We start from the raw sequence: 25,522 nt of genomic DNA, 5'->3' as shown, positions 1-25,522 counted from the left end.
GTTCCTATTCTCTGAAGATACTTCCAAACTTGTCATGTCCTTCTTTAAATATAATCATAATTGATTTTATAATCTACATCTGATAATTCTAACACTGCAAGTCTATGCAGATTGGTTTCTGTGGTCTGTTGCTGATCCTTGCTCATGTTGTGTGGTTTCCCAATATGCTACGTTATCTTTGAGTGCGTGCTGGTCATTGCCTTGAAATTTTTATTTTTGCTTGATTCCTAGAGACCAAGGATAAACATGCTCTCCTCCACAGAGGTATTTCATTATTTCTGCCAGGCACCTTGAGCTACAACAGGTACATACAGCTACCCAGGATACAAAATGCACAGGAGAGCCTTTCTGTGACCGCAACTTGTCAGGAACGATAGTTTTTCCTTTCTTTTTCTTCTTCTCATCTGTTCAGTGCCAAGGCTGCCTTCTCCACAATCCCCAAGGACAATTTATTTCTGGTTCACTTTTATCCCAAGGGTATAGCTCTTTGGGGCCCCACTTTAACGGGAAAAGGGTCTCCTATTACACTTCCCAACTAGGGTGGGCCCAGGACCTTACCTTCCAACTCCACTCGCCTATCCCTCTCAGGCTGCGGAAGCCCCTGACTCCTGCCTGCAAATGGGCTTTATTAGATTAAAAAAAAGAAACTACTAGAAAGTACCTAAGAGTTTAAAGGCTGAAAGCAAAACAAAAGGTCAGGTCAGTATTGTAGTTACCCCACGAAATTTAAAACTGAATTACAATTTGATTCAGCAATTCCTTTTCTGGGTATGTACACAAAAAAGCAGGGACTGGAACTGATATTGTACACCCATGTTCACAGCAGCGTTATTCACAATAGCCAAAAGGTGGAAACAACCCAAGAATCCACTGACAGATAAATGGATAAACAAAATGTGGCATAAACATAACAGTGGAATATTATTCAGTCTAAAAAAGGAAGGAAATTCCTGACACGTGGTACAACAAAGAGGAATATTGAAGACATTACACTAAGTGAAATAAGCCAGATACAAAAGGACAAACACTGTATGGTTCCACTTATATGAGGTACCTAGAGTAGTCATATTTGTAGAGACAGGAAGCAGAGTGGTGGCTGCCAGGGGCTGCTGGGCGAGGAATGGGGAGTTAGTGTTTAATGGATGCAGACTTGCAGTTTGGGAAGATGAAAAAGTTCTGGAGATACATGGATGGTGGTGGTAAATGCACAACAATGTAAATGTATTTAACACCACTGAACTGCATGCTTAAAAAGAGTTACAATGGTAAAGTTTATGTTAGGTATACTTTACCAAAATAAAAACTTTTTTTTTTTAAAAGGTCAGGCTAATGTTGCTAAGGGCTGCTAGACCTAATCAGTAAATTGCACAATATACCCTGTGTTCCAAGGCTTAATACTGATCAGGGGAAGACTTAGAAGTTAATTGCTGGGGGTCATGAATACAAGTCTAACCTCCCTAGACCTTTGGAGCCACATGCTGAACCTCCATCAATATGCAAAACTAGCAGTGTTTGTCGACAAACATGTACATAATTGCAAAGTTCCCTTGAACAAATACAAATGCAAAACATTTTTCTGTAAAGTTATCAGGCACCACAAATGATATAAGGATAGTTATGTGGTGTTGCTATACTATCAACAGAACTGCTAAATAAATATTAGGGGAAAAATTGAAGGGATGAGAGAAAGAATTCTCTCTAAAGTATTTCCATTGAAAAAAATTGGAGAAATTTCTTCTTTCAGCATCTGTTGTACTGTTGTACCTCCCCCTTCTGAATTGCTACATATAATTCTAATACAGATAATATATACACTTATAAGTAAATATAAAGGGGGCATGAGATCAATTCACACTTAACACATTTTAAGATACCAATACATGTTTAAAAAACATGCATTTTAGTAATTCTGGGCATCTCTAAATTTCTCCTGTTTTCAAAAAAAAATTAAACAGCTCAGCTCAGAAGATTTTATGGACATTTATGGCTATAAGGAGCAACACCAGGTAAAACTACAAAATAAAAAATTGGCAACAGTAGAGGCAATATTCTCCATTATGACGTCATAAATGGCATGTGGTGAGGGCCTCTATGTTGCAAATACAAAATCTTACTTGCTTAGTGCATGATTGCTTAGTGCATGAAAAAGACCTCAGGAGGGCTTCCCTAGTGGCGCAGTGGTTGGGAGTCTGCCTGCCGATGCAGGGGACACGGGTTCGTGCCCCGGTCCGGGAAGATCCCACATGCCGCGGAGCGGCTGGGCCTGCGCGTCCGGAGCCTGTGCTCCGCAACAGGAGAGGCCACAACAGTGAGAGGCCCGCGTACAGCAAAAAAAAAAAAAAAAAGACCTCAGGAAAGTTGTCTCTTAACTGGAAGATTCTTCCTACTTTCAACATATAAAGATAATGGCTAATACTTGCTCACTGCTTATTATGTGCCAACAACTATTGTAAGTGCTGTATATCCCTATCTATCTACTCACCTACCTATCTCTATATCATCTATATCTTTACCTACATTAACTCATTTATTCCTTGCAACAACCCTCTAAGGTATGTACCATTATTATTCCCATTTCAGAGATGGCGAAATCGAGGCAAAGGGGAGTGGGTTTTCCCAAGGTCACACAGCCAGTGAATGGTAGAGCTGGGATTTGAGCCCAGGCTCTGGGGCCCATGTTCTTCACTATCATGCTTTATCGCCTCTCTGAATAAAATATGGAAATTCAGGGACGCTGGCGAGTGGACACTTTACATATTTTATACAATTTCATTTTGATAACCAGGTCATTTTTTTTTTTTTTTTTTTACAGCCGAGGAAACTAAAGTTCAGAAAGATTAAGTTTATATAAGAATCGAAGATAATAACAGATGGAGGTGAGAGTGAACCCATCTATCTCTGTCGCCAAAGTTTCAGGATCTGGTGCAAAGAACATCCCTATGGCTAGAAGTTAGGAGAAGGCTGGTAAAGCACAATCAAGGAGGCTTTACTTTGCGCAGGAAGTAGAAAGAAGTGCATGCCTACAGGCGCAGAAGCACAGAGTGGCTTGGTATCTGGTGGATGAGAACTGCCAGGTTACGGGGAGCAGACAGGTGATAAAAGGGCAGCAGGTGGGCGCCTCCAAGTTCCACTTCCTCTGAGATTCCAGAGTCCATTTTGCCCAGTCCACCCTGTTGTTCTAGATTTCTGTTTAACCACACACACAGGCAAGGAAGGTAACACTTCTCAAGCTGTGCATCCCAGATTACCCTCGCACAGAGATCCTTGTTCTAAAACTGGATAGATGGGAGGGGTCCAGTGTATTTTTCGTATTGAAAGGGCTGAAAGTCAGGCAAAGCCTGTGCTCAGATCATTAGGTTTTTTTTAGTGCTACTGCACTTCTATTTATAACAACGTTATTAGCCTTATAAACTTAGTTATCTTTGTGAGATGAAGCATCAAATAACAATGACTGTGATTACTGCTAGTGTCGCCACCATTCACTGTCACTTACCTGTGGGCAAGGCACTGTGCACAAGCAATAGATCATTGAAACCCCACAAACACGTGCATCAGAACTTCTGCCGAAGAGCAAGGACCCACATCGGGATTGCCTGGTGCGCTTGTTAAATGATGAACACTCTTGAACCCCAACCTAGCCCTACTCAATCAGAATCTCGACGGGAGGGCCAGGGAATCAGCACTTTAAGAGTCATTCCCAGTGATTCTTATTTTGGCCTGTGTTTCCTCATTTTACGTACAAGGTATTAAGAAATGATAACTTCACTAAATAACAGGATATAAACTCATTTGAACTGTAGAATCTGTACTCTTAACTGCTCTATGGCTCAAGCTTCAACAATGAAGAGACTAAAACAGGCACAAAACAAGCAAGATCGCCTTTAGAACCCATGAGATCTGCCACCACCAGTCTGCATGATGTCATAGAAGTTCCCAAACTATTATTCTCGGTAAGCATACAGGAAGGTTTCTTACTTTAAATTAAAAAAAAGTTAACAATGCATTATACTTCCCCTGCCCTCATAACAATTCATTTCATTTTAACAAGATTTAGGGATCTTCTAGCAATTTCAATGCTTCATCACTTGAAACTGCCTGTACTAGAAAAGCAACCAAATCCCTGCGGTAAAATTAGACCAACCTGGGAAGCTTATCCGCAAATGATTAGAGAGGCAGAGCTGTAGCTACAGCAATCTCTTACCACAAGACGTGGACTTCCTGTCCACCAGATTCACACGCCTGGTTTCGGTGCGAAGTTTCTCATCGGTATTCTCCACCAGGTTGGCAAGGTCATCAATTATCTCTATAAAGGAAAACAAAGATGCATGGTTAATACTCCAAAAATACCTTGGCTCACATCAGAGTCTCATAGCTGTGGTGGTCCTTCCTAGTAATAATTCTCTCAACTGCAGTGAGTGAGAAGGTTTTAAAGAACTCATGTATACTCTCTGAAAACTGCAATTCTGATTCATGAAAGGTTGGGGGTGGGGTCGGGAGGGAAGGAGTAGTAAAGAAAAAAACGAGTTCAACACAATTCCAGGAGACAGAGGAGAAATGTCAAAAGTTCAGGGAAAAGAAAGCATGACCCAACAAATTTATGCCCAGCCAAGTTGTCACTGGAGTATAAAGACGACAGACAGACGGTATAGAGGACTTCAGGGACCACTGGGATCCTTCTTAAGAAAACTACTTGATGATGAAATCTAGCCAACCAAGAGGTGAATAAAAATACAGAACTCTGGGCTGGAGAAGCCAGAGGCCATGACATAAGAGATGATGGTGAGAACTGAATCCTTTTAAATACTGAGCTGAGATCAAATAAATATATAGATTAGGTTACAGAAAAGTAGACAAACATAATAAACAGTGACAATGGAATTATAAGTGAAAATCAGGAAGCACTTGGGGGGCGGTGGCAAGAAAGGTAAGCAACAGCTAAGATGTTAATTTCTTCATCACTCACAGCAGAGTCATATCAAGCTGTTGGAAAGTAAAACATAGAGATTTACAGCTTTGTAAAAATCACCAAAGCTTCAATGTTTTATGTTATTATTTTGTTAACCTTAAATGGATCTTTTAGCAACTACTACCTCCTGGAGAGAACTCTTCATGTGAAGTTTATCTTTTTTTTTTTTTTTTTTTTTTTGAGGTACCCGGGCCTCTCACTACTGTGGCCTCTCCCGTTGAGGAGCACAGGCTCCGGACGCGCAGGCTCAGCGGCCATGGCTCACGGGCCCAGCCGCTCCGCGGCATGTGGGATCTTCCCGGACCGGGGCACGAGCCCGTGTCCCCCGCATCGGCAGGCGGACTCTCAACCACTGTGCCACCAGGGAAGCCCCTGAAGTTTACCTTTTAATAATGAAATAAAGCACTTAATATTAAAATAGCATATATAATATGACCCTACTTATGTAAAATTATTTCTATCCCTCCTTTTATACATACGAACCTGTAAAGATATATCCAATGTTAACCTAATGTTAATAATGACTATTTCTAGGTGGTGTGATCCTGGGTGATCTTCCTTGTATTATCTGTTTTATCTGAATTTCTTATAATGAACTCTATATACTATTTTTTTAAAATTTTGGTTCTTTTTCCTCCCTCCTTCCCTCTCTCCCTTTTTAGTGATTGCTTTAGAGATATGTCGTCCAATACGTTACCATTTTTCTTAAAGAATGAAATAAAACCCACAAGGAAGTCAAAGAAAGCTTTCAGAAAGTTGTTTGAGCTCAGTTTTCATGGCCATGTATGTGGGTGAAGAAGCAAGAATAGTGCGACTCATGCAAAAAGAGTAGCATATGAAAGGCACAGAAGAGTTGGGAGGTCTTTCTTCCAGCTCCTACAGCACTTCCTACAATCTTTTTACTTAGAGACCCTTTTTTTTGGTACTGAATTATCTGTTTGCATGTCTTTCTTTTACAGAAAGAGTATGACAGACACTAACTTTTATTCATCTCTGTATCTCCCATCCCTAGGAGAGTGCTTAATATACAACAAGATAAATACTACAAGATAAAGGCCGTGAATGGAGTGTAAAAGATAAAAGCATTGAATAATTTCAAAGCATTGAATAATTTGCTGCTTCTTAGAAAAGTGGATCTAAGCCAAATTTGCCCGATATTATCTGTACAACACCTGCCTAGAAAATATTTCACTATTATTTAACGATCCATTCATAACTATTTCCTTGTATTCAATGACATACTCTCCCAGTTTCCCTTTCACTTATCTGTAAGCTCTGTCTAGTCTCCTCTTCCTCTTAAATGTTGGTGATCCCCAGAATTCTGTATATTTCTACTCTATTTCAGTTTTAAATCTAAAATTTAAATTTAAATATTTTTAATATTTTAAATATTAAAATTTTAATTTAAAAAACTTTTTTCTGCTCTACATAGCGCCCCAAAGATCCTTGACTCATATAACCAACTGCTTACTACTTAACTCTACCTTGAAATTCTTACAAATATCTGACTCTCAAGGTCTCTAAAACTAAACTCTTCATCTTCCCTCAAACTGGACTCCCCTATCTTCGTTGCCTCAGTTAATGGCACCACCATTCATTTTTGCTTGCCCAAGATGGAAATCTTTTTTTTTTTTTTCCCTGCTGTATTGGGTCTTCACTGCTATGCACGGGCTTTCTCTAGTTGCAGCAAGCAGGGGCTACTCTTTGTTGCAGTGCATGGGCTTCTCATTGTGGTGGCTTCTCTTGTTGCAGACCACAGGCTCTAGGTTCATGGGTCTCAGTAGTTGCACACGGACTCAGTAGTTGTGGTGCACAGGCTTAGTTGCTCTGCAGCATGTGGGATCTTCCTGGATGCATTGGCAGGCGGATTCTTAACCACCGTGCACTGCAATCAGTAGCCCCCGCTCGCCGCAACTAGAAAAAGCCCGTGCATAGCAACAAAGACACAACGCAGCCAAATATAAATAAGTAAATAAATAAGTAAATAAATAAATAAATTTATATTTTAAAAAATAGACTGACAATACTAATTGTTGGGGATGATTTGGCACAAAGTTAAATGAAGTAGTATTTGTCTGTTCTACTCCAGCTAAGCATATATCTAGTCTATGACCCAGAAATTTCACCCTTAGGAATTTACCAAACAGGAATAGAAACATGTTTCTCAAAAAGACCTGTACAGGGCTTTCCTGGTGACACAGTGGTTGAGAGTCCGCCTGCTGATGCAGGGGACACAGGTTCGTGCCCTGGTCCGGGAAGATCCCACATGCCGCGGAACGGCTGGGCCCATGAGCCATGGCCGCTGAGCCTGCATGTCCGGAGCCTGTGCTCCACAACGGGAGAGGCCACAGCAGTGAGAGGCCCACGTACCGGAAGAAAAAAAAAAGACCTGTACAAAAATATACCCAACAGCGATACTGACGAGAACCCAAAACTAGGAACCACCTAATATCCATCAATAGGCGAATGGATAAGCAAACTGTGGTAACTGTACTGTTCAGTAATAAAAAACAAAGAGCTTCTCATAACTGTAACAACTGTTACTTTGTTGGCTAAATAATAAAAAAAATAAATCTCAAAAGCATTTTGTTGGCGAAAATTAGAAAGTAATATATACTTAATAATTCCATTATAAAGTATGAGGACAAACCTAATCTACTAGATAGAAATCAGAAAGCAGTTGCCTCTGGGGTGGGGATGGAGGGGACTGACTGGAAAGGGAGAAGAGGGAATTTTCTGGGACGATGGAAATGTTCTAAATATTCTCACAAATGTATGCAGTTGTCAAAATGCATGGAACTGAACACTAAGGTCTGTACACTTTGTTGTATGTAAATTATACCTCAATTAAAAATGTAAAGCAGAAACAACAAGGACCTGTTGTATGGCACAGGGAAATATATTGAATACCTTGTAATAACCTACAATGGAAAAGAATGTGAAAAATATATATATATGTATATAAAAAACTGAATCACTTTGCTATACACTTGAAACTAACACAACATTGTAAATCAACTATACTTCAATAAAAAGTTGTTTGAAAAAAATACATATGTATATAAATTAGAAAAAAAAATTGAAGTTTACAATATCATGATACTTCTAGGATTTTCCAGAAAGGAAGAAAAAAGGGAGGGAGGGAGGAAGGCAGGCAGGCAGGGAGACCTGTTGGAAAGACAAAGCAAATGACTTAGAATAACAAAATTTTCCAGCTGCAAGAAGTCAGGGGATCATCTTGTACCTCCTCCCCCTTAACAACCCCCCACCCAACCCCGTGCCAGTAACAGGGAAGCTCGTGAGAAAATCAATTCCACGGCTGAGCTGGAGGGGGACTGTAATTATAAGTTTCTATATTTCGAGCTGAAAATCTGCCTGCTTTTAACTTTCACCTTCTATTTCTAGAACAACACAATTCCAGTGTTCTTCCTTCCAGAAGACAATTCTCCTCGTATAACTCCTTAGTCTTGTCTTCTCAGCTACAGACACTTAGCTCTGAACATTAACAGATTGTCAGAGGAAGCGATTTCTAGATCTTGTGACATCTTGATGCACTGTATTCATCCTAAAATGTGACGCGAGGACTTGGATCCATCGTTTCAGGTTCTGTCCAGTCAGCACAGAACACACTGAGTTTCGACAGAGTAGCATATATAAAAGTCAGTATTTTTAAGTTCCATTCCTTATGTCCTATCAGGATATTCCATAGTAACAGCTATGCTTCCTAGAGTTGCTTGGTCCATTGTTCTCATGCAAATGATTACAGTTGAGATTGCATGATATGTTTTAATGTCACAACATGTAACAAAATTTAGACTTAATAAGCTTCTAGCACTATAAGAAAGTCAAGTGCAAAATATTCCTTGTCAAATACTAAATACAATATGTCAGCTGTTATATGTTAACTGGGTTTCTGGATAGAGTTCTCATTAAATTTGTAAATATTCATAACAGAGGTAAATACAAAATTGGTAGAAGATTAGCTAAGCAAAAATCAGCAGTCAACACTGAAGGGGTTAATGTTTTAATCTCAGACCAAACACAGAGTTTTTCATCTTGGTTGGTAAACCTCATCTGATTACTAGTTTGTTTGCTTTAAAAACAAACAAACAAAAATCCCTCTATTTTTAGGTGATAAAATCATTTAATAGCAGTTTATAAATGAGAGGGGGAAAAGTATAAGATTATCCACACACCCCAGTAATCACTCCTATGGATTCCCTTCTAAGATTTGACATACACATACGCATTTTTATATAATTGCAATATATAAGCCTTTTGCCCCTGTTAACATATCATTTGTATGCTTTCATCTTGTTACACAGTCTTCAGTTATAATTTCTAATGGTTACAAAATATTCATGCCATTAAATAAACATTCATTAAAAATAGCCCATTATGGTATATGTAGAATTCTTTTATATTTCCATATAATGAGTCAATGAATTCTTTCCTCCGTTATCATCTTCCTTCTTTTCTATTGTTTTCTTTTTTTTTTTAATTATTTTTTTATTTTTTTTATTTTACAAATTTAATCAGTTATACATATACATATGTTCCCATATCCCCTCCCTTTTGCGTCTCCCTCCCACCCTCCCTATCCCACCCCTCCAGGCGGTCACAAAGAACTGAGCTGATCTCGCTGTGCTATGCGGCTGCTTCCCACTATCTATCTACCTTACGCTTGGTAGTGTATATATGTCCATGCCGCTCTTTCACTTTGTCACAGCTTACCCTTCCCCCTCCCCATATCCTCAAGTCCATGCTCTAGTAGGTCTGTGTCTTTATTCCTGTCTTACCCCTATGTTCTTGATGACATTTTTTTCTTAAATTCCATATATATGTGTCAGCATACAGTATTTGTCTTTCTCTTTCTGACTTACTTCACTCTGTATGACAGACTCTAGGTCCATCCACCTCATTACAAATAGCTCAATTTCATTTCTTTTTTATGGCTGAGTAATATTCCATTGTATATATGTGCCACATCTTCTTTATCCATTCATCCGACGATGGACACTTAGGTTGTTTCCATCTCCGGGCTATTGTAAATAGGGCTGCTATGAACATTTTGGTACATGTCTCTTTTTGAATTATGGTTTTCTCAGGGTATATGCCCAGTAGTGGGATTGCTGGGTCATATGGTAGTTCTATTTGTAGTTTTTTAAGGAACCTCCATACCGTTCTCCATAGCGGCTGTACCAATTCACATTCCCACCAGCAGTGCAAGAGTGTTCCCTTTTTTCCACACCCTCTCCAGCATTTATTGTTTCTAGATTTTTTGATGATGGCCATTCTGACTGGTGTGAGATGATATCTCATTGTTGTTTTGATTTGCATTTCTCTAATGAGTAAAGATGTTGAGCATCCTTTCATGTGTTTGTTGGCTGTCTGTATATCTTCTGTGGAGAAATGTCTATTTAGGTCTTCTGCCCATTTTTGGATTGGGTTGTTTGTTTTTTTGCTATTGAGCTGCATGAGCTGCTTATAAATTTTGGAGATTAATCCTTTGTCAGTTGCTTCATTTGCAAATATTTTCTCCCATTCTGAGGGTTGTCTTTTCGTCTTGTTTATGGTTTCCTTTGCTGTGCAAAAGCTTTGAAGTTTCATTAGGTCCCATGTGTTTATTTTTGTCTTTATTTCCATTTCTCTAAGAGGTGGGTCAAAAAGGATCTTGCTGTGATTTATGTCATAGAGTGTTCTGCCTATGTTTTCCTCTAGGAGTTTGATAGTGTCTGGCCTTACATTTAGGTCTTTAATCCATTTTGAGCTAATTTTTGTGTATGGTGTTAGGGAGTGATCTAATCTCATACTTTTACATGTCCCTGTCCAGTTTTCCCAGCACCACTTATTGAAGAGACTGTCCTTTCTCCACTGTACATTCCTGCCTCCTTTATCAAAGATAAGGTGACCATATGTCCGTGGGTTTATCTCTGGGCTTTCTATCCTGTTCCATTGATCTATCTTTCTGTTTTTGTGCCAGTACCATACTGTCTTGATTACTGTAGCTTTGTAGTATAGTCTGAAGTCAGGGAGCCTGATTCCTCCAGCTCCGTTTTTCGTTCTCAAGATTGCTTTGGCTATTCGGGGTCTTTTGTGTTTCCATACAAATTGTGAAATTTTTTGTTCTAGTTCTGTGAAAAATGCCATTGGTAGTTTGATAGGTATTGCATTGAATCTGTAGATTGCTTTGGGTAGTAGAGTCATTTTCACAATGTTGATTCTTCCAATCCAAGAACATGGTACATCTCTCCATCTATTTGTATCATCTTTAATTTCTTTCATCAGTGTCTTATAATTTTCTGCATACAGGTCTTTTGTCTCCTTAGGTAGGTTTATTCCTAGATATTTTATTCTTTTTGTTGCAATGGTAAATGGGAGTGTTTCCTTGATTTCACTTTCAGATTTTTCATCATTAGTATATAGGAATGCCAGAGATTTCTGTGCATTAATTTTGTATCCTGCAACTTTACCAAATTCATTGATTAGCTCTAGTAGTTTTCTGGTAGCATCTTTAGGATTCTCTATGTATAGTATCATGTCATCTGCAAACAGTGACAGCTTTACTTCTTCTTTTCCCATTTGGATTCCTTTTATTTCCTTTTCTTCTCTGATTGCTGTGGCTAAAACTTCCAAAACTATGTTGAATAAGAGTGGTGAGAGTGGGCAACCTTGTCTTGTTCCTGATCTTAGTGGAAATGGTTTCAGTTTTTCACCATTGAGGACGATGCTGGCTGTGGGTTTGTCATATATGGCCTTTATTATGTTGAGGAAAGTTCCCTCTATGCCTACTTTCTGCAGGGTTTTTATCATAAATGGGTGTTGAATTTTGTCAAAAGCTTTCTCTGCATCTATTGAGATGATCATATGGTTTTTCTCCTTCAGTTTGTTAATATGGTGTATCACATTGATTGATTTGCGTATATTGAAGAATCCTTGCATTCCTGGAATAAACCCCACTTGATCATGGTGTATGATCCTTTTAATGTGCTGTTGGATTCTGTTTGCTAGTATTTTGTTGAGGATTTTTGCATCTATGTTCATCAGTGATATTATTGTTTTCTTAATTAAGCGTGATTTTGACTGCCACATGGACTTTGAAACATACCGCCAAGTCAGTTTTTAAAAGGTTTGCACTGCCACTACTGTTGGTTGGTTTGATCAAATTCACTCATCAATATGACCTCAGGAGGCGATTTCCAAGAGCAGGGAGCCTGGGGGAATTCCCACCTTGCAGCCTAGTAGCTTCTAAGGGGGGGAATTCCCCCAACCACAGTCAGTTACGAGTACATTAAACACAGGTTTCAGAATACAGGTTAAGAAATAACCAGCTGACTCTTTCAGATCCCTCAAAGTACAGCCTCCAAAGAGCAACTGGTATTTTACTTCCTGGTAAGTATTTGCACTTGGTTTCAAGAAGGAACTTATGTTTCTATCACATGTTAATTCGAGATACCAAGTGCCATTCCAACACAGAAAGAAAAAAATGGACAATAGAAAGTATTTTCTCATCAAAAAGCGGTGAGAAATATTATACAGTGCCAACATAGCTGGCTCCAAATATATTTAATTTTCTTCTAGGCTCAGTTACAGTCTCAGTAAAATCTATATAAGGGCAGAGAGTGTGCTGCATATTTTCAGATAAATTTGGTGCCTTTTGCACTCATAATGGATGCTGGCACTTGCAAAGTCATTATGTTGTTATGCCTTTCACTTAATTGCTAATGACATTTGAAGACAAGCATTAAAAAAACCAAACGGTGAATAAAGATCTTTTCTTGAGGGCATTAGTTTAACTCCCTTTATTCCCTACAATGGAAACTAAACATGGGGTGGGTGATAACCTCTAATAATACACTTTTCTGTACACTAGGAAACCAGGAACAGAAGGATAGACCAATCTGTGACTCAGCAAAGGAAAAGTAACACGTTGGCCAAGGCACCCTATGGCAGGGCACCCAAGCAGAGCCTCTGGGAGCACTCAAGCTTCAGAGGCCTAGGAGAAAGCCCCTTGGCCATACCTGCTCCCATTTTAAGCAGGAACAGGTGGGCCAGGCTGCGCAGAAAGCACAGGCTCCTTTCCTTCTTCCTCCCCACCATCAACCCCACGGCCTTTCAGTCTTCCTTCATCCAGGCTGAAACGTGTGTAACAGAGGCCTATGCTGAGTTAGAACCCTTCCCAACTTCTAACAACAGACAGACACTGACGTGTGTGTGAAGATGAGCAAAGAGCCAAAAGGTGTAAATAAAGAGGGAGCATCTGCTCCCCCTCCCTCACCCCTTTTGCCCTAGAAAACACAATTCCTTCCAGAAAAGGACAAAACTTGAGAAACTGGTTTCTGTTTTTAAAACAAGGTTCAAGAGGACACTAAATCAATACAACAGAACAGAGAGCCACAATGAGGGACCGACCTAAGTTACTAGAAACAGTGCTCCAGGTAGAAACACACCTGTCAAATTAAAAACCGCAGTGAAGGCAGTTAAACAGATTGTAATCTAAATAAAAGATTTAGTTAGAAAACAAACTGGAATAATCTCCCAGAAGTCACAGAAAGAGGTTACAGAGGACAAAATATGGAAGGAAAAAAATAAGAGACAGGGATAAACATCCAGGAAAACAGAAGGAGAAACAGCGGTCAAGTAAATAATAAATTTTCCTCTTAAACCAGAACCCGAGTCTCATAATATAATAATCAAGATCAAATCCAAAATTACTCAGGATATGAAGTACCAGAAAACCTTAAGATGCATCAGAAAAGACAATCAGCAGATGCCAATGCTGAAATGACACAGCTGTTGGAATTATCTGACAAAGACTTTAAAGCAGCTATAATATAAATGCCCCAACAAGTAAAAGTGAACACTCTTGAAACAAAAGTTTCAGAAAAAAATTTTTTAAAAAAGCAGAAAATATAGAGAAGAACCAAATGTGAATTGCAAAACTGAAAACTACAAGAATCAAAATTAGAAAAACTCACTGGATGGGCTCAATAGCAGAATGGAGATGACAGAGGAAAGAGGCAGTGAACTGGAAGACAGGTCAACAGAAACGATCATATCTGAACAATGAGGAGAAAAGGCAGGGGGATGACCACAGCCTAAGGGACCTACGGGACAATGGCCAAAGGTCAAACATTCATGTCATCAGAGTCCCAGAAGGAGAGGAAAAGAGTGTGGGGCACAAAAATATTTGAAGAAATATGGCTGAAGTTCTTAAGTTTGACAAAAAACATAAACTTATACATTCAAGAAGCTCAGAAAACCCCCCAAAAGATAAACACAGAGAAATCCATGTCTGGACACATCAAACCCAAACCGTTGAACACTAAAAACAAAGGAAAAAATCTTGAAAACCACCCCCCAAAATGACATATTACTTCTAGGAAAACAAAGATTTGAAAGACTGTGGATTTCTCACCAGAAATCATGGAGGCCAGAAGAATGTATAAGAACATTTTTAAAATGCTGAAAGGAAACTGTCAACACAGAAGTTTATATCCAGCAAAAATACCCTTTGGGAATCAAGGTGAAAGAAAGGTATTCTCAGATGAAGTGCTAAGAGAATTTACAGACACCACACAAAAAAACTGCTGAAGGCAATTTTTCAGACAGAAAGGAAATCACACCAGCAGAAAATCTGGTACATCAGAAATGAAGAACAACAGAATGATAAACATTTGGGTAAATATAATAGATCCTTCTCCAATTAAGTTCTTTAATTATTTGACAGTTGAAAGCAAAACTTACAACATCTGGTTTTCAATGAACATGAGTATCATACACCATACTGATGGGAGGGAAGGGTAAAGGGACCTTTATGGTGGTATGGTTACTATACCCCCAATAGACATGATAAAATACTGATTCTAAGCAGACTGTAGAATGTTAAGTATATATATTGTCATCCCTAGTAACCACAAATACAATCTGTACAAAGATATATAGCAAAAAGCTCAACAGAAAAATTAAAATGGAATACTACAAAAGTTCATATGTGTGATTCCATTTATATGATAGTCTCCAAAAGACAAAACTATACTGATGGAGAACAAGCCAGCTGGTGATCACCAAGGGTTAGGGATGGGGGAGGGAACAACGGCAAAGGAATAGCACAAGGGGTGATGGAACTGTTTTGTGTCCTGTCTGTGGAAGTGGTTACACAAATCTATACATGTGTTAAAATTCACAGCACTACACAAACACACACACAGTCGATTTTTCTGTATGTTAATTTAAAAATTCAAATTAAAAAAGATATAATGAACAAAGAGAGGTATGGGTAAAGGAAGAACATCAGAGAATGCTAGTGTTTAAAGAACAAGAGGAACAAAAACTAGAAACAAAGGAGGAGGCTAAAAAAGCAGAAGAGAATGCTGTCCTAGAGGGCAGTGCTGCAGAAAAAAGGGTGGCATATACCATGTCTATGGACTGGTAATCAGGCCATTGCCATGGACTGTGCTGAGAGCCGCTTTGGGTGGGGGAAGAAGGGGGCAATTTGCCTGAGTTGCAGGACTGAATGCAGCCGAAGTGTGGGGAAAGGAAGATGGTAAGAGGACCCTAGTGTGTTACTGAAAACTCTTATAATGTAAAACCAAAACACTAACTACTAATATTTACTGAAAACTTGCCAGGTGCTAAATCACTGTTTTTATTTTATTTTATTTTATTTTTATTTTTTTATTTTTATTTATTTATTTTTGCGGTACACGGGCCTCTCACTGTTGTGGCCTCTCCCTTTGCGGAGCACAGGCTGCGGACGTACAGGCTCAGTGGCCATGGCTCATGGGCCCAGATGCTCCGCGGCATGTGGGATCTTCCCGGACCGGGGCACGAACCCGTGTCCCCTGCATCGGCAGGCAGATTCTCAACCACTGTGCCACCAGGGAAGCCCCTAAATCACTGTTTTTAAATCTTGAGTTGTATCTAGTTCATTATAAAGTGAAAAACAATTCTTCTATACCCCACAGTATTAATATGTTATTCTATTTAAATTATTTAATTAAATATAAACATCAATGGTAGTATATATTATTTATGTTTATATCTCTTTATTCCATAGTTCTAAAAATATTCATATTAAAAATAAAAACTAAAATTCTGTTTAATAACAATAATTTCATGCTGACAGAGACAGTCTGTTTTCTGAGTAGTAAATTGCTGCTTGAAACATGAATATGATACAGACTAAAGTATGGGTCCTTTGGGGTTGTCCTGCTAGTCTTTATTCCAATTGTGGAGACATCTTTCAGACATTGCACAGTGACAGCCTTTGGCCTTCTCTTGCAAGTGAATATATCATTACATATTAAGTATACCTTCTTCTCTCATCAGCCAAGGATTACTAAGACAATTACAAATACAAATGTGGGCTAGAATTGCATGGCAAGACACAATACAGTGGTCATCCCAACAATATTTAAAAATCAAAAGGATTTTCTGGATTATCAATAGTAGAGAGAGAAAAAAATTTTTAAGTCATTAAAAAAATAAAGTCCCGCAGAGCTCAGAGAAGGCACCATTGGTCCTAATTTGAATATAGAATGCTAAAAGCATAACATTTCTTACCTTAAGTTACTCATTAAACAGCTCTACAATAGGCATAAAAATATTGACCTCACCAGTTTTCCTAGCCCTTCAAGAAAAACATCTACTTAAAAAAAATGTTAAGGAGGAGACCTTCAAGATGGCAGAGGAGTAAGACGTAGAGATTACCTTCCTCCCCACAAGTACATCAGAAATACATCTACATGTGGAACAACTCCTATAGAACACCTACTGAACAGTGGCAGAAGACCTCAGACTTCCCAAAAGGCAAGAAACTCCCCATGTACCTGGGTAGGGGAAAAGAAAAAAGTATCAAGTATCTTTTCTGACCACAATGCTGTGAGACTAGATATCAATTACAGGAAAAAAATCTGTAAAAAAATACAAACACATGGAAGCTAAACAATACACTACTAAAAAACCAAGATATAACTGAAAAAATCAAAGAGGAAATCAAAAAATACCTAGAAACAAATGACAATGAAAACATGACAACCCAAAACCTATGGGATGCAGCAAAAGCAGTTCTAAGAGGCAATTTTATAGCAATACAATCCTACCTCAAGAAACAAGAAACATCTCAAACAACCTAACCTTACACCTAAAGCAATTAGAGAAAAAACAAAAAAAACCCCACAGTTAGCAGAAGGAAAGAAATCATAAAGATCAGATCACAAATAAATGAAAAAGAAATGAAGGAAACCATGGCAAAGACCAATAAAACTAAAAGCTGGTTCTTTGAGAAGATAAACAAAATTGATAAACCATTAGCCAGACTCATCAGGAAAAAAAGGGAGAAGACTCAAATCAGTAAAATTAGAAATGAAAAAGGAGAAGTAATAAATGACACTGTAGAAATACAAAGGATCATGAGAGATTACTACAAGCAACTATATGCCAATAAAATGGACACCCTGGAAGAAACAAATTCTTAGAAAAGCACCACCTTCCGAGACTGAACCAGGAAGAAATAGAAAGTATAAACAGACCAATCACAAGCACTGAAATTGAGACTGTGATTAAAAATCTTCCAACAAACAAAAGCCCAGGACCAGATGGCTTCACAGGTGAATTCTATCAAACATTCAGAGAAGAGCTAACACCTATCCTTCTCAAACTCTTCCAAAATATAGCAGAGGAAGGAACACTCCCAAACTCATTCTACGAGGCCACCATCACCCTGATACCAAAACCACACAAAGATGACACAAAGAAAGAAAACTACAGGCCAATATCACTGAGGAACATAGATGCAAAAATCCTCAACAAAATACTAGCAAACAGAATCCAGCAGCACATTAAAAGGGTCATACACCATGATCAAGTGGGGTTTATCCCAGGAATGCAAGGATTCTTCAATATACGCAAATCAGTGTGATAAACCATATTAACAAATTGAAGGAGAAAAACCGTATGATCATCTCAATAGATGCAGAAAAACTATCGACAAAATTCAACACCAATTTATGATAAAAAACCCTCCAGAAAGCAGGCATAGAGGGAACTTACCTCAACATAATAAAGGCCATATATGACAAACCCACAGCCAATATCGTTCTCAGTGGTGAAGAACTGAAACCATTTCCATTTAAGACCAGGAATAAGACAAGATTGTCACTCTCACCACTATTATTCAACAAATTTTGGAAGTTTTAGCCACAGCAATCAGAGATGAAAAAGAAAAGGAATCCAAGTTGGAAAAGAAGAAGTAAAGCTGTCACATGATACTATACATAGAGAATCCTAAAGATGCTACCAGAAAACTACTAGAGCTAATCAATGAATTTGGTAAAGTAGCAGGATACAAAATTAAGGCACAGAAATCTCTTGCATTCCTATACAGTAATGATGAAAAAGCTGAAAGAGAAATTAAGGAAACACTCCCACTAACCACTGCAACAAAAATAATAAAATACCTAGGAATAAACCTACCTAAGGAGACAAAAGACCTGTATGCAGAAAACTATAAGACACTGATGAAAAAAAATTAAAGATGATACAAACAGATAGAGAGATATACCATGTTCTTGGATTGGAAGAATCAACATTGTGAAAATGACTATACTACCCAAATCCATCTACAGATTCAATGTAATCCCTATCAAACTACCAATGGCATTTTTCACAGAACTAGAACAAAATATTTCACAGTTTGTATGGAAATAGAAAAGACCCCGAATAGCCAAAGCAATCTTGAGAAAGAAAAATGGAGCTGGAGGAATCAGGCTCCCTGACTTCAGACTATACTACAAAGCTACAGTAATCAAGACAGTGTGGTACTGGCACAAAAACAGAAATACAGATCAATGGAACAGGATAGAAAGCACAGAGATAAACCCACACACATATGGTCACCTTATCTTTGATAAAGGAGGCAAGAATATACAATGGAGAAAAGACAGCCTCTTCAATAAGTGGTGCTGGGAAAACTGGACAGCTACATGTAAAAGAATGAAATTAGAACACTCCCTAACACCATACACAAAAATAAACTCAAAACGGATTAAAGACTTAAATGTAAGGCCAGACACTATAAAACTCTTAGAGGAAAACACAGGCAGAACACTCTATGACATAAATCACAGCAAGATCCTTTTTGACCCACCTCCTACAGAAATGGAAGTAAAAAGAAAAATAAACAAATGGGACCTAATGAAACTTAAAACTTTTGCACAGCAAGGGAAACCATCAACGAGACGAAAAGACAACCCTCAGAATGGGAGAAAATATTTGCAAACGAAGCAACTGACAAAGGGTTAATCTGCAAAATATACAAGCAGCTCAATATCAAATAAACAAACAACCCAATCCAAAAATGGACAGAAGACCTAAACAGACATTTCTCCAAAGAAGATATACAGATTGCCAACAAACACATGAAAGGATGCTCAACATCACTAATCATTAGAGAAATGCAAATCAAAACTACAATGAGATACCACCTCACACTGGTTAGAACAGCCATCATAAAAAAAATCTACAAACAGTAAATGCTGGAGAGAGTATGGAGAAAAGGGAACCCTCTTGCACTGTTGGTAGGAATGGAAATTAATACAGCCACTATGGAGAACAGTATGGAGGTTCCTTAAAAAACTAGAAATAGAACTACCATACGACCCAGCAATCCCACTACGGGGCATATACCCCGACAAAACCATAATTCAAAAAGAGTCATGTACCACAATATTCATTGCAGCTCTATTCACAATAGGCAGGACATGGAAGCAACCTAAGTGTCCATCGACAGATGAACGGATAAAGAAGATGTGGTACATATATACAATGGAATATTACTCAGCCATAAAAAGAAATGAAACTGAGCTATTTGTAATGAGGTGGATAGACCTAGAGTCTGTCATACAGAGTGAAGTAAGTCAGAAAGAGAAAGACAAATACCGTATGCTAACACATATATATGGAATTTAAAAAAAATGTCATGAAGAACCTAGGGGTAAAACAGGAATAAAGTCACAGACCTACTTGAGAATGGACTTGAGGATATGGGGAGGGGGAAGGGTAAGCTGTGACAAAGCGAAAGAGAGGCATGGACATATATACACTACCAAACGTAAGGTAGATAGATAGTGGGAAGCAGCCGCAGAGCACAGGGAGATCAGCTCGGTGCTTTGTGACCGCCTGGAGGGGTGGGATGGGGAGGGTGGGAGGGAGGGAGATGCATGAGGGAAGGGATGTGGGAACAGATGTATATGTATGACTGATTCACTTTGTTATAAAGCAGAAACTAATTTAATAAATAAACAAACAAACAAACAAACAAATAAATAAATAAAAGAAAATCATGGATAATTTTTACCTACCTCCATTTTATCACTTAAGCTTCTAGACAGTCTCTCATGAAATATCTAGACCCAAACCATTGGATTTTTGCTCCCTTTGAGAAACAGCCTACCTTTCAAATCCAACAGGATTTGCCTGCCTGAGCAATTACTTTTCCTCTGGGACTCAAAAATGCCAACAGGATCACAGCCTTGCATTTCCATATCTGCCCCAGCTACTGAGTGTTTACAGCATGTTCAAGTTCTTATAGCACAGTAAGAACAAAATAGATAAATCCAAAAAGAAAACGTGAGGAATGGAGAAAGTCTTAAACATTATTTCTGGGTTCTTCCTCTTAGAGCTCAACAAAACAGACAAGCTTTTTATAAAATCCATAAAATGGCACTATTTCTAAGTTAGGGCTTACATTCCCTGTTTCAGTCTGATTTCATATAAATGAAGAGTTTTAAAAATACTGTATTAATGATGGTAATACAGTTTTAAAGAACTGTAACCATTTATTATCTTGTCTGATCCTCCTGACAATCCTGAAAAGTAGATAGGGAAACTGTTAAGAGTATTTTACAGATGTCCAAACAGGCCCACACAGATTATGCAACTTGCCTAAATTACCCCACGAATAAGTAGTAGGACACAAAGACGGGTCTCTGGATTTCAATTCAAAAGCTTTACTTGGTAGCTCATGCCTCTTATGTCTCAAATTTCAGGTCTGTGTCTACCTCCAGACTAAACATAGTCTGCATTTTTCCCATTCCAGAGGACCATCACCTTGATTTCTCTGTATTTCCCTTTCTTATAGGAGATGTCTGATGAAGCCCAGAGAGTCGGTTAAGACATAGATTCTGAGAGATTCGGTACCATGACATCTATCAGTCAGAAAGCTGAAGCTAACCATGCACTCTTGTTTTAAAAAAACAAATAACTTGAAAAAGAAACATGTTTCCACTTTAGAAGAGAACATTCCTCCTTCACAAAAAAAGTTACCTCCCTTTATTCCAATCAGTTTTAACACTGTGGACCTATCTGAGGTGTGCATCTACATTCTTAAAAGGGGGTGTAAAGGTCCAAGGCAGGTTATCTACAGACAGGTCCCCTGGAGCCACAGTTCACCCACTTATCTTTGCTATCTGATTATTCATATATTTTTAAGAATCCTTGTGTTTTACTCTATATGTATTTTTAAACTCTCCAAGTACAGAAGAGAAATCCAAATGCAAAGTATTGTATAAAGCACAATACAACTGGGCTTCCCTGGTGGCGCAGTGGTTGAGAATCTGCCTGCCAATGCACGGGACACGGGTTCGAGCCCTGGTCTGGGAAGATCCCACATGCCGCGGAGCAACTGGGCCCGTGAGCCACAACTACTGAGCCTGCGCGTCTGGAGCCCGTGCTCCGCAACAAGCGAGGCCGCGATAGTGAGAGGCCCGCGCATCGCGATGAAGAGTGGCCGGCCCCCACTTGCCACAACTAGAGAAAGCCCTCGCACAGAAACGAAGACCCAACACAGGAAAAATAAATAAATAAAATTTTTTTAAAAGCACTACTGAAAATGGGGGGTGGGGGAGTCCCACTAATTAAATAACAGCTTAAAATTGAAAATGTCCCAATTTTATACAATGTATCAGTAGACTGATACTCTGCATTATATTTTACTCCTTTATGCCAGTTACCAGTGCACTGCCTCTCAGCTCCAGATTCACCCTTCAGTGCTAACTCTGCACTTGCGGGCTAAACTCCAAGCATCTCTCCTTTGTAGTTCATGTGATGTTAAGCCTATCAGCAGAGGGCAGAGGGCACTGGAGGGACAAAGCCAGAGGCAAGTGCCACTCCAGGATCAGGTGTGCTAGTGTTTTTTCTTCTTCCTGCTGCTGCTCCTGTCCCAGTGACCATGGATACGGACAACATCCAGTGGTGCTGGGTCCCAGCTGTGAGCCCAGAGCAAACGCCCCCTCAAGTGAGCTCAGAGTCCCGGCCTCCAGAATTGGACACCACATACCATCCTGCCAGGGAACCACTCCCAATGCCCTGACTCCTCTCTGTCCACCCACCAGCCCCCAGCCCTGAGGGGTGTTTCCTAATTGCCCAGCTTCACTGTGGTTCCTCAGTCTGCTGGCCCCAAGAGCAACGTTTTCTGTGGACCAGCTCTGGCAACCAGTGGGCTCCCTCTGCCATCCAGCAGGCTGTGGAGAAGCCCACACCTTCTCCAGGGAGGCCTGAATCCCATTTGGGGAGCTCTGGGCCTGGGATGCTGGGCACCACTGAGGAAGTGGGAGTGGTGTAGTAGAAAGAGGAGTACTGAATACAAGTGTGCCTACTGAGATATGAGCTCCAGCCCACCACCCCTTCTCCCTGAATCTCTCCCCAGTCAGCATCTGGAGGCTCCAGCTGCAGGTATCCCCCAAGAGGAGACTGGAGGGTCCAAGAGAAAAGATGGATATACTCTGATACTTGAAACTCCTATAATGAAATGTTTGGGTCCCCCCTCCACTGCCCTAAAGTAAAGGCCCACCAGTTAAACTTCAGCCAACATAAAGTCCTTCCAATCAACTTCTGGTGCCTCACCTTCAAACATGAACATTTAGAATCATCAGGCATTTGAAAAATGACTCCAAAGCAAATCTTTCTTGGAGCAAACAAAACACATGCACACACCTCCTTAGAGAGTTAAAAGAAGACAATGTATGTACAAAACTATAACACACAGGGTAAAATAGGAGCTTTCAGGGAAGAAGAAAGAGTTCTCAGAAATTAGGAGAGCAATAATAGTTCTAATTCTTGGTTATGGTAATGGTTACATGAATCTACACTTGTGATAAAATGATATAGAACCAGACACACACTGTACCAATGTCAAATCCCTGGCTTTGATACTGCACTATAATCATATAAGCGGTAACAGTTGAGATAAGCTGGGTGAAAGACATGGGACCTCTGGTACTATCTTTACAACTTCCTTTCATTTTTTCAAAATGAGAAAAGACAGGATAGTGAGAGAGGAAGAGGGGAAAGAAACAGAAGGAAGACAGAGCTGAGGACATTATTCAAGAAATCAAGCAGGGCTTCCCTGGTGGCGCAGTGGTTGGGAGTCCGCCTGCTGATGCAGGGGACACGGGTTCGTGCCCCGGTCCAGGAAGATCCCACATGCCGCGGAGCGGCTGGGCCCGTGAACCATGGCCGCTGAGCCTGCGCGTCCGGATCCTGTGCTCCGCGACGGGAGAGGCCACAACAGTGTGAGGCCCGCGTACCGCAAAAAAAAAAAAAAAAAAAGAAAAGAAATCAAGCAAACAGATAAAGCAATGAAAAATGAGAGAAAAAATTTAAATTAAATGGAGGATTAATTCTTGTGGCCCAACGCTGACAACAGGAACAGAGAGAGAGAGAAAGAGGGAGAGAGGGAGACAGAGGGAAGGGGGGAGGGGAGAGAGAGAGAGAGAGAGAGAGGAGAAATCATGTGGAGGAAATAATACAATAAGGTTTCCCAGAATTTAAGGGTAAGTTTCCAGATGAAAAGTAAGTACCAAGTGCTCAGAGCAATGACTTTTTTTTTTTTTTTTTTAAAGGGACTTCCTTGGTGGCACAGTGGTTAAGAATCCGCCTGCCAATGCAGGGGACACAGGTTTGAGCCCTGGTCCAGGAAGATCCCACATGTCGCGGAGCAACTAAGCCTGTGCGCCACAACTACTGAGCCTGCGCGCCACAACTACTGAGCCCGTACGCCACAACTACTGAGCCCGCACGCCACAACTACTGAAGCCTGCGCACCTAGAGCCCGTGCTCCGCAACAAGAAGCCACCGCAACGAGAAGCCTGCGCACTGCAATGGAGAGTAGCCCCTGCTCACCGCAACCAGAGAAAGCCCATGCTCAGCAACTAAGACCCAATGCAGCCAAAAATAAATAAATAAATAAATTTATTTTTTAAAAAAGTCACATCCTTATCATTGTGAAATTTCAGAACACTATAGGTGAAAAGATTCTAAAAGCTTTCAGAGATGGGAGTAAAACAAATAGCTCATATACAATGGGAATCAGAATGGCAGATCTTCCCAAAGCAACGCTGAAGGCTGGAGGCTAAAGGAGGCAGGCCTTGAAAATGCCGAGAGAACAAACTCCAACCCAGGATGCAGTCATTCTTCCAATCAGACATGAAGGGAGAATAAAGTGATTTTCAAATGTATACAGTCTTACTTTTTTTTTTTTTTTTTTTTAACCTCCCATGCATCCTTGCTTGGAAGTTACTGGAGAAAGAGCTGCACCAAAAAGCGGATGGGGGAAGAAAGAGGATGATTGAGATCCAGAAAGCAGGGAACACACATCAAGGAGGGGCAGAGGGCGCTGCGTTCCCAGCGTGGAGATGCAGGGCACCCCAGAACAGTGTGGACGCATCCTGAGCACAGCCAGCCCAGATCAGAGCAGGGAGACAAAGGACTCCAATCAAAAGACGAAACTGACAAGCCGCTGAACAGTAGTGTCCCCCCAACATTCATATGCTGAAATCCTAACTCCTAAGAGGATGGTATTAGGAGGTGGGGCCTTTGGGAGATGCTTAAGCCATGAGGACAAAAGCCTCCTGAATGGGATTAGTGCCTTATAAAAGAGACCCCACAGAGCTCCCTGGGCCCTTCTGCCACTTGAGGACACAACGAGAAGTCTGCGACCCAGAGGAGGGCCCTCACTGACCCTGCTGGCACCCTGATCTCAGATTTCCAGCCTCTACAAGTGTGAGAAATACATTTCTGTGGTCTATAAGCCTCCCAGTCTGTGCTGTTTTGTTACAGCAGCTGGAACAGACTAAGACAGCTACCAACAGAGTTTGTCTATATTGAAAGGAATTTCAAAATTCTGTTAACTGGGGGCAGGGATGAAAAAGCATCAATAAAGATAACTAAGCAAATAAAACATTAAGAGGCAATTAGTGACTTTAGAGGAAAAGGGTATAATGAAATAAAATCTAATTCTAGAACCCACTGTGGTTCGGTCATGAACAACAATTACATAGTCATGATTCCATCAACACTGACTTAACTAAAATGTGTGAGCAATGGGGGAGAGGGGACGTGTGTATGTATAGGATTGCTGTGGCTTCAATTAACATCTTCCTTAGGAGGATGTCGACAGGGGCTAAGATTGAAAACAAACAAACAGGAGCACATTATTTTGAAATATAGATATTGTACTATAGATATTGACACATAAACGCCTAAAAGAATTAGAAG

General features: G+C 39.9%; 1 protein-coding gene across 2 annotated transcripts in view; it reads right to left on the bottom strand.

Moving 5' to 3' along the window:
- Nucleotides 1–25,522, bottom strand: part of STX8 (syntaxin 8) — a 247,639-nt gene that overhangs the window by 92,483 nt on the left and 129,634 nt on the right. For both annotated transcript variants that reach the window (XM_060082510.1, XM_060082511.1), the window contains exon 7: nt 4,202–4,303. In XM_060082510.1, coding sequence (XP_059938493.1) covers nt 4,202–4,303 — 102 coding nt within the window. The remainder of the gene's footprint in view (nt 1–4,201; nt 4,304–25,522) is intronic.

This window comes from Mesoplodon densirostris, chromosome 18 (assembly GCF_025265405.1).
Source record: "Mesoplodon densirostris isolate mMesDen1 chromosome 18, mMesDen1 primary haplotype, whole genome shotgun sequence".
Taxonomy (NCBI): domain Eukaryota; kingdom Metazoa; phylum Chordata; class Mammalia; order Artiodactyla; family Ziphiidae; genus Mesoplodon; species Mesoplodon densirostris.
This window is presented reverse-complemented; position numbering and strand designations above follow the sequence as displayed.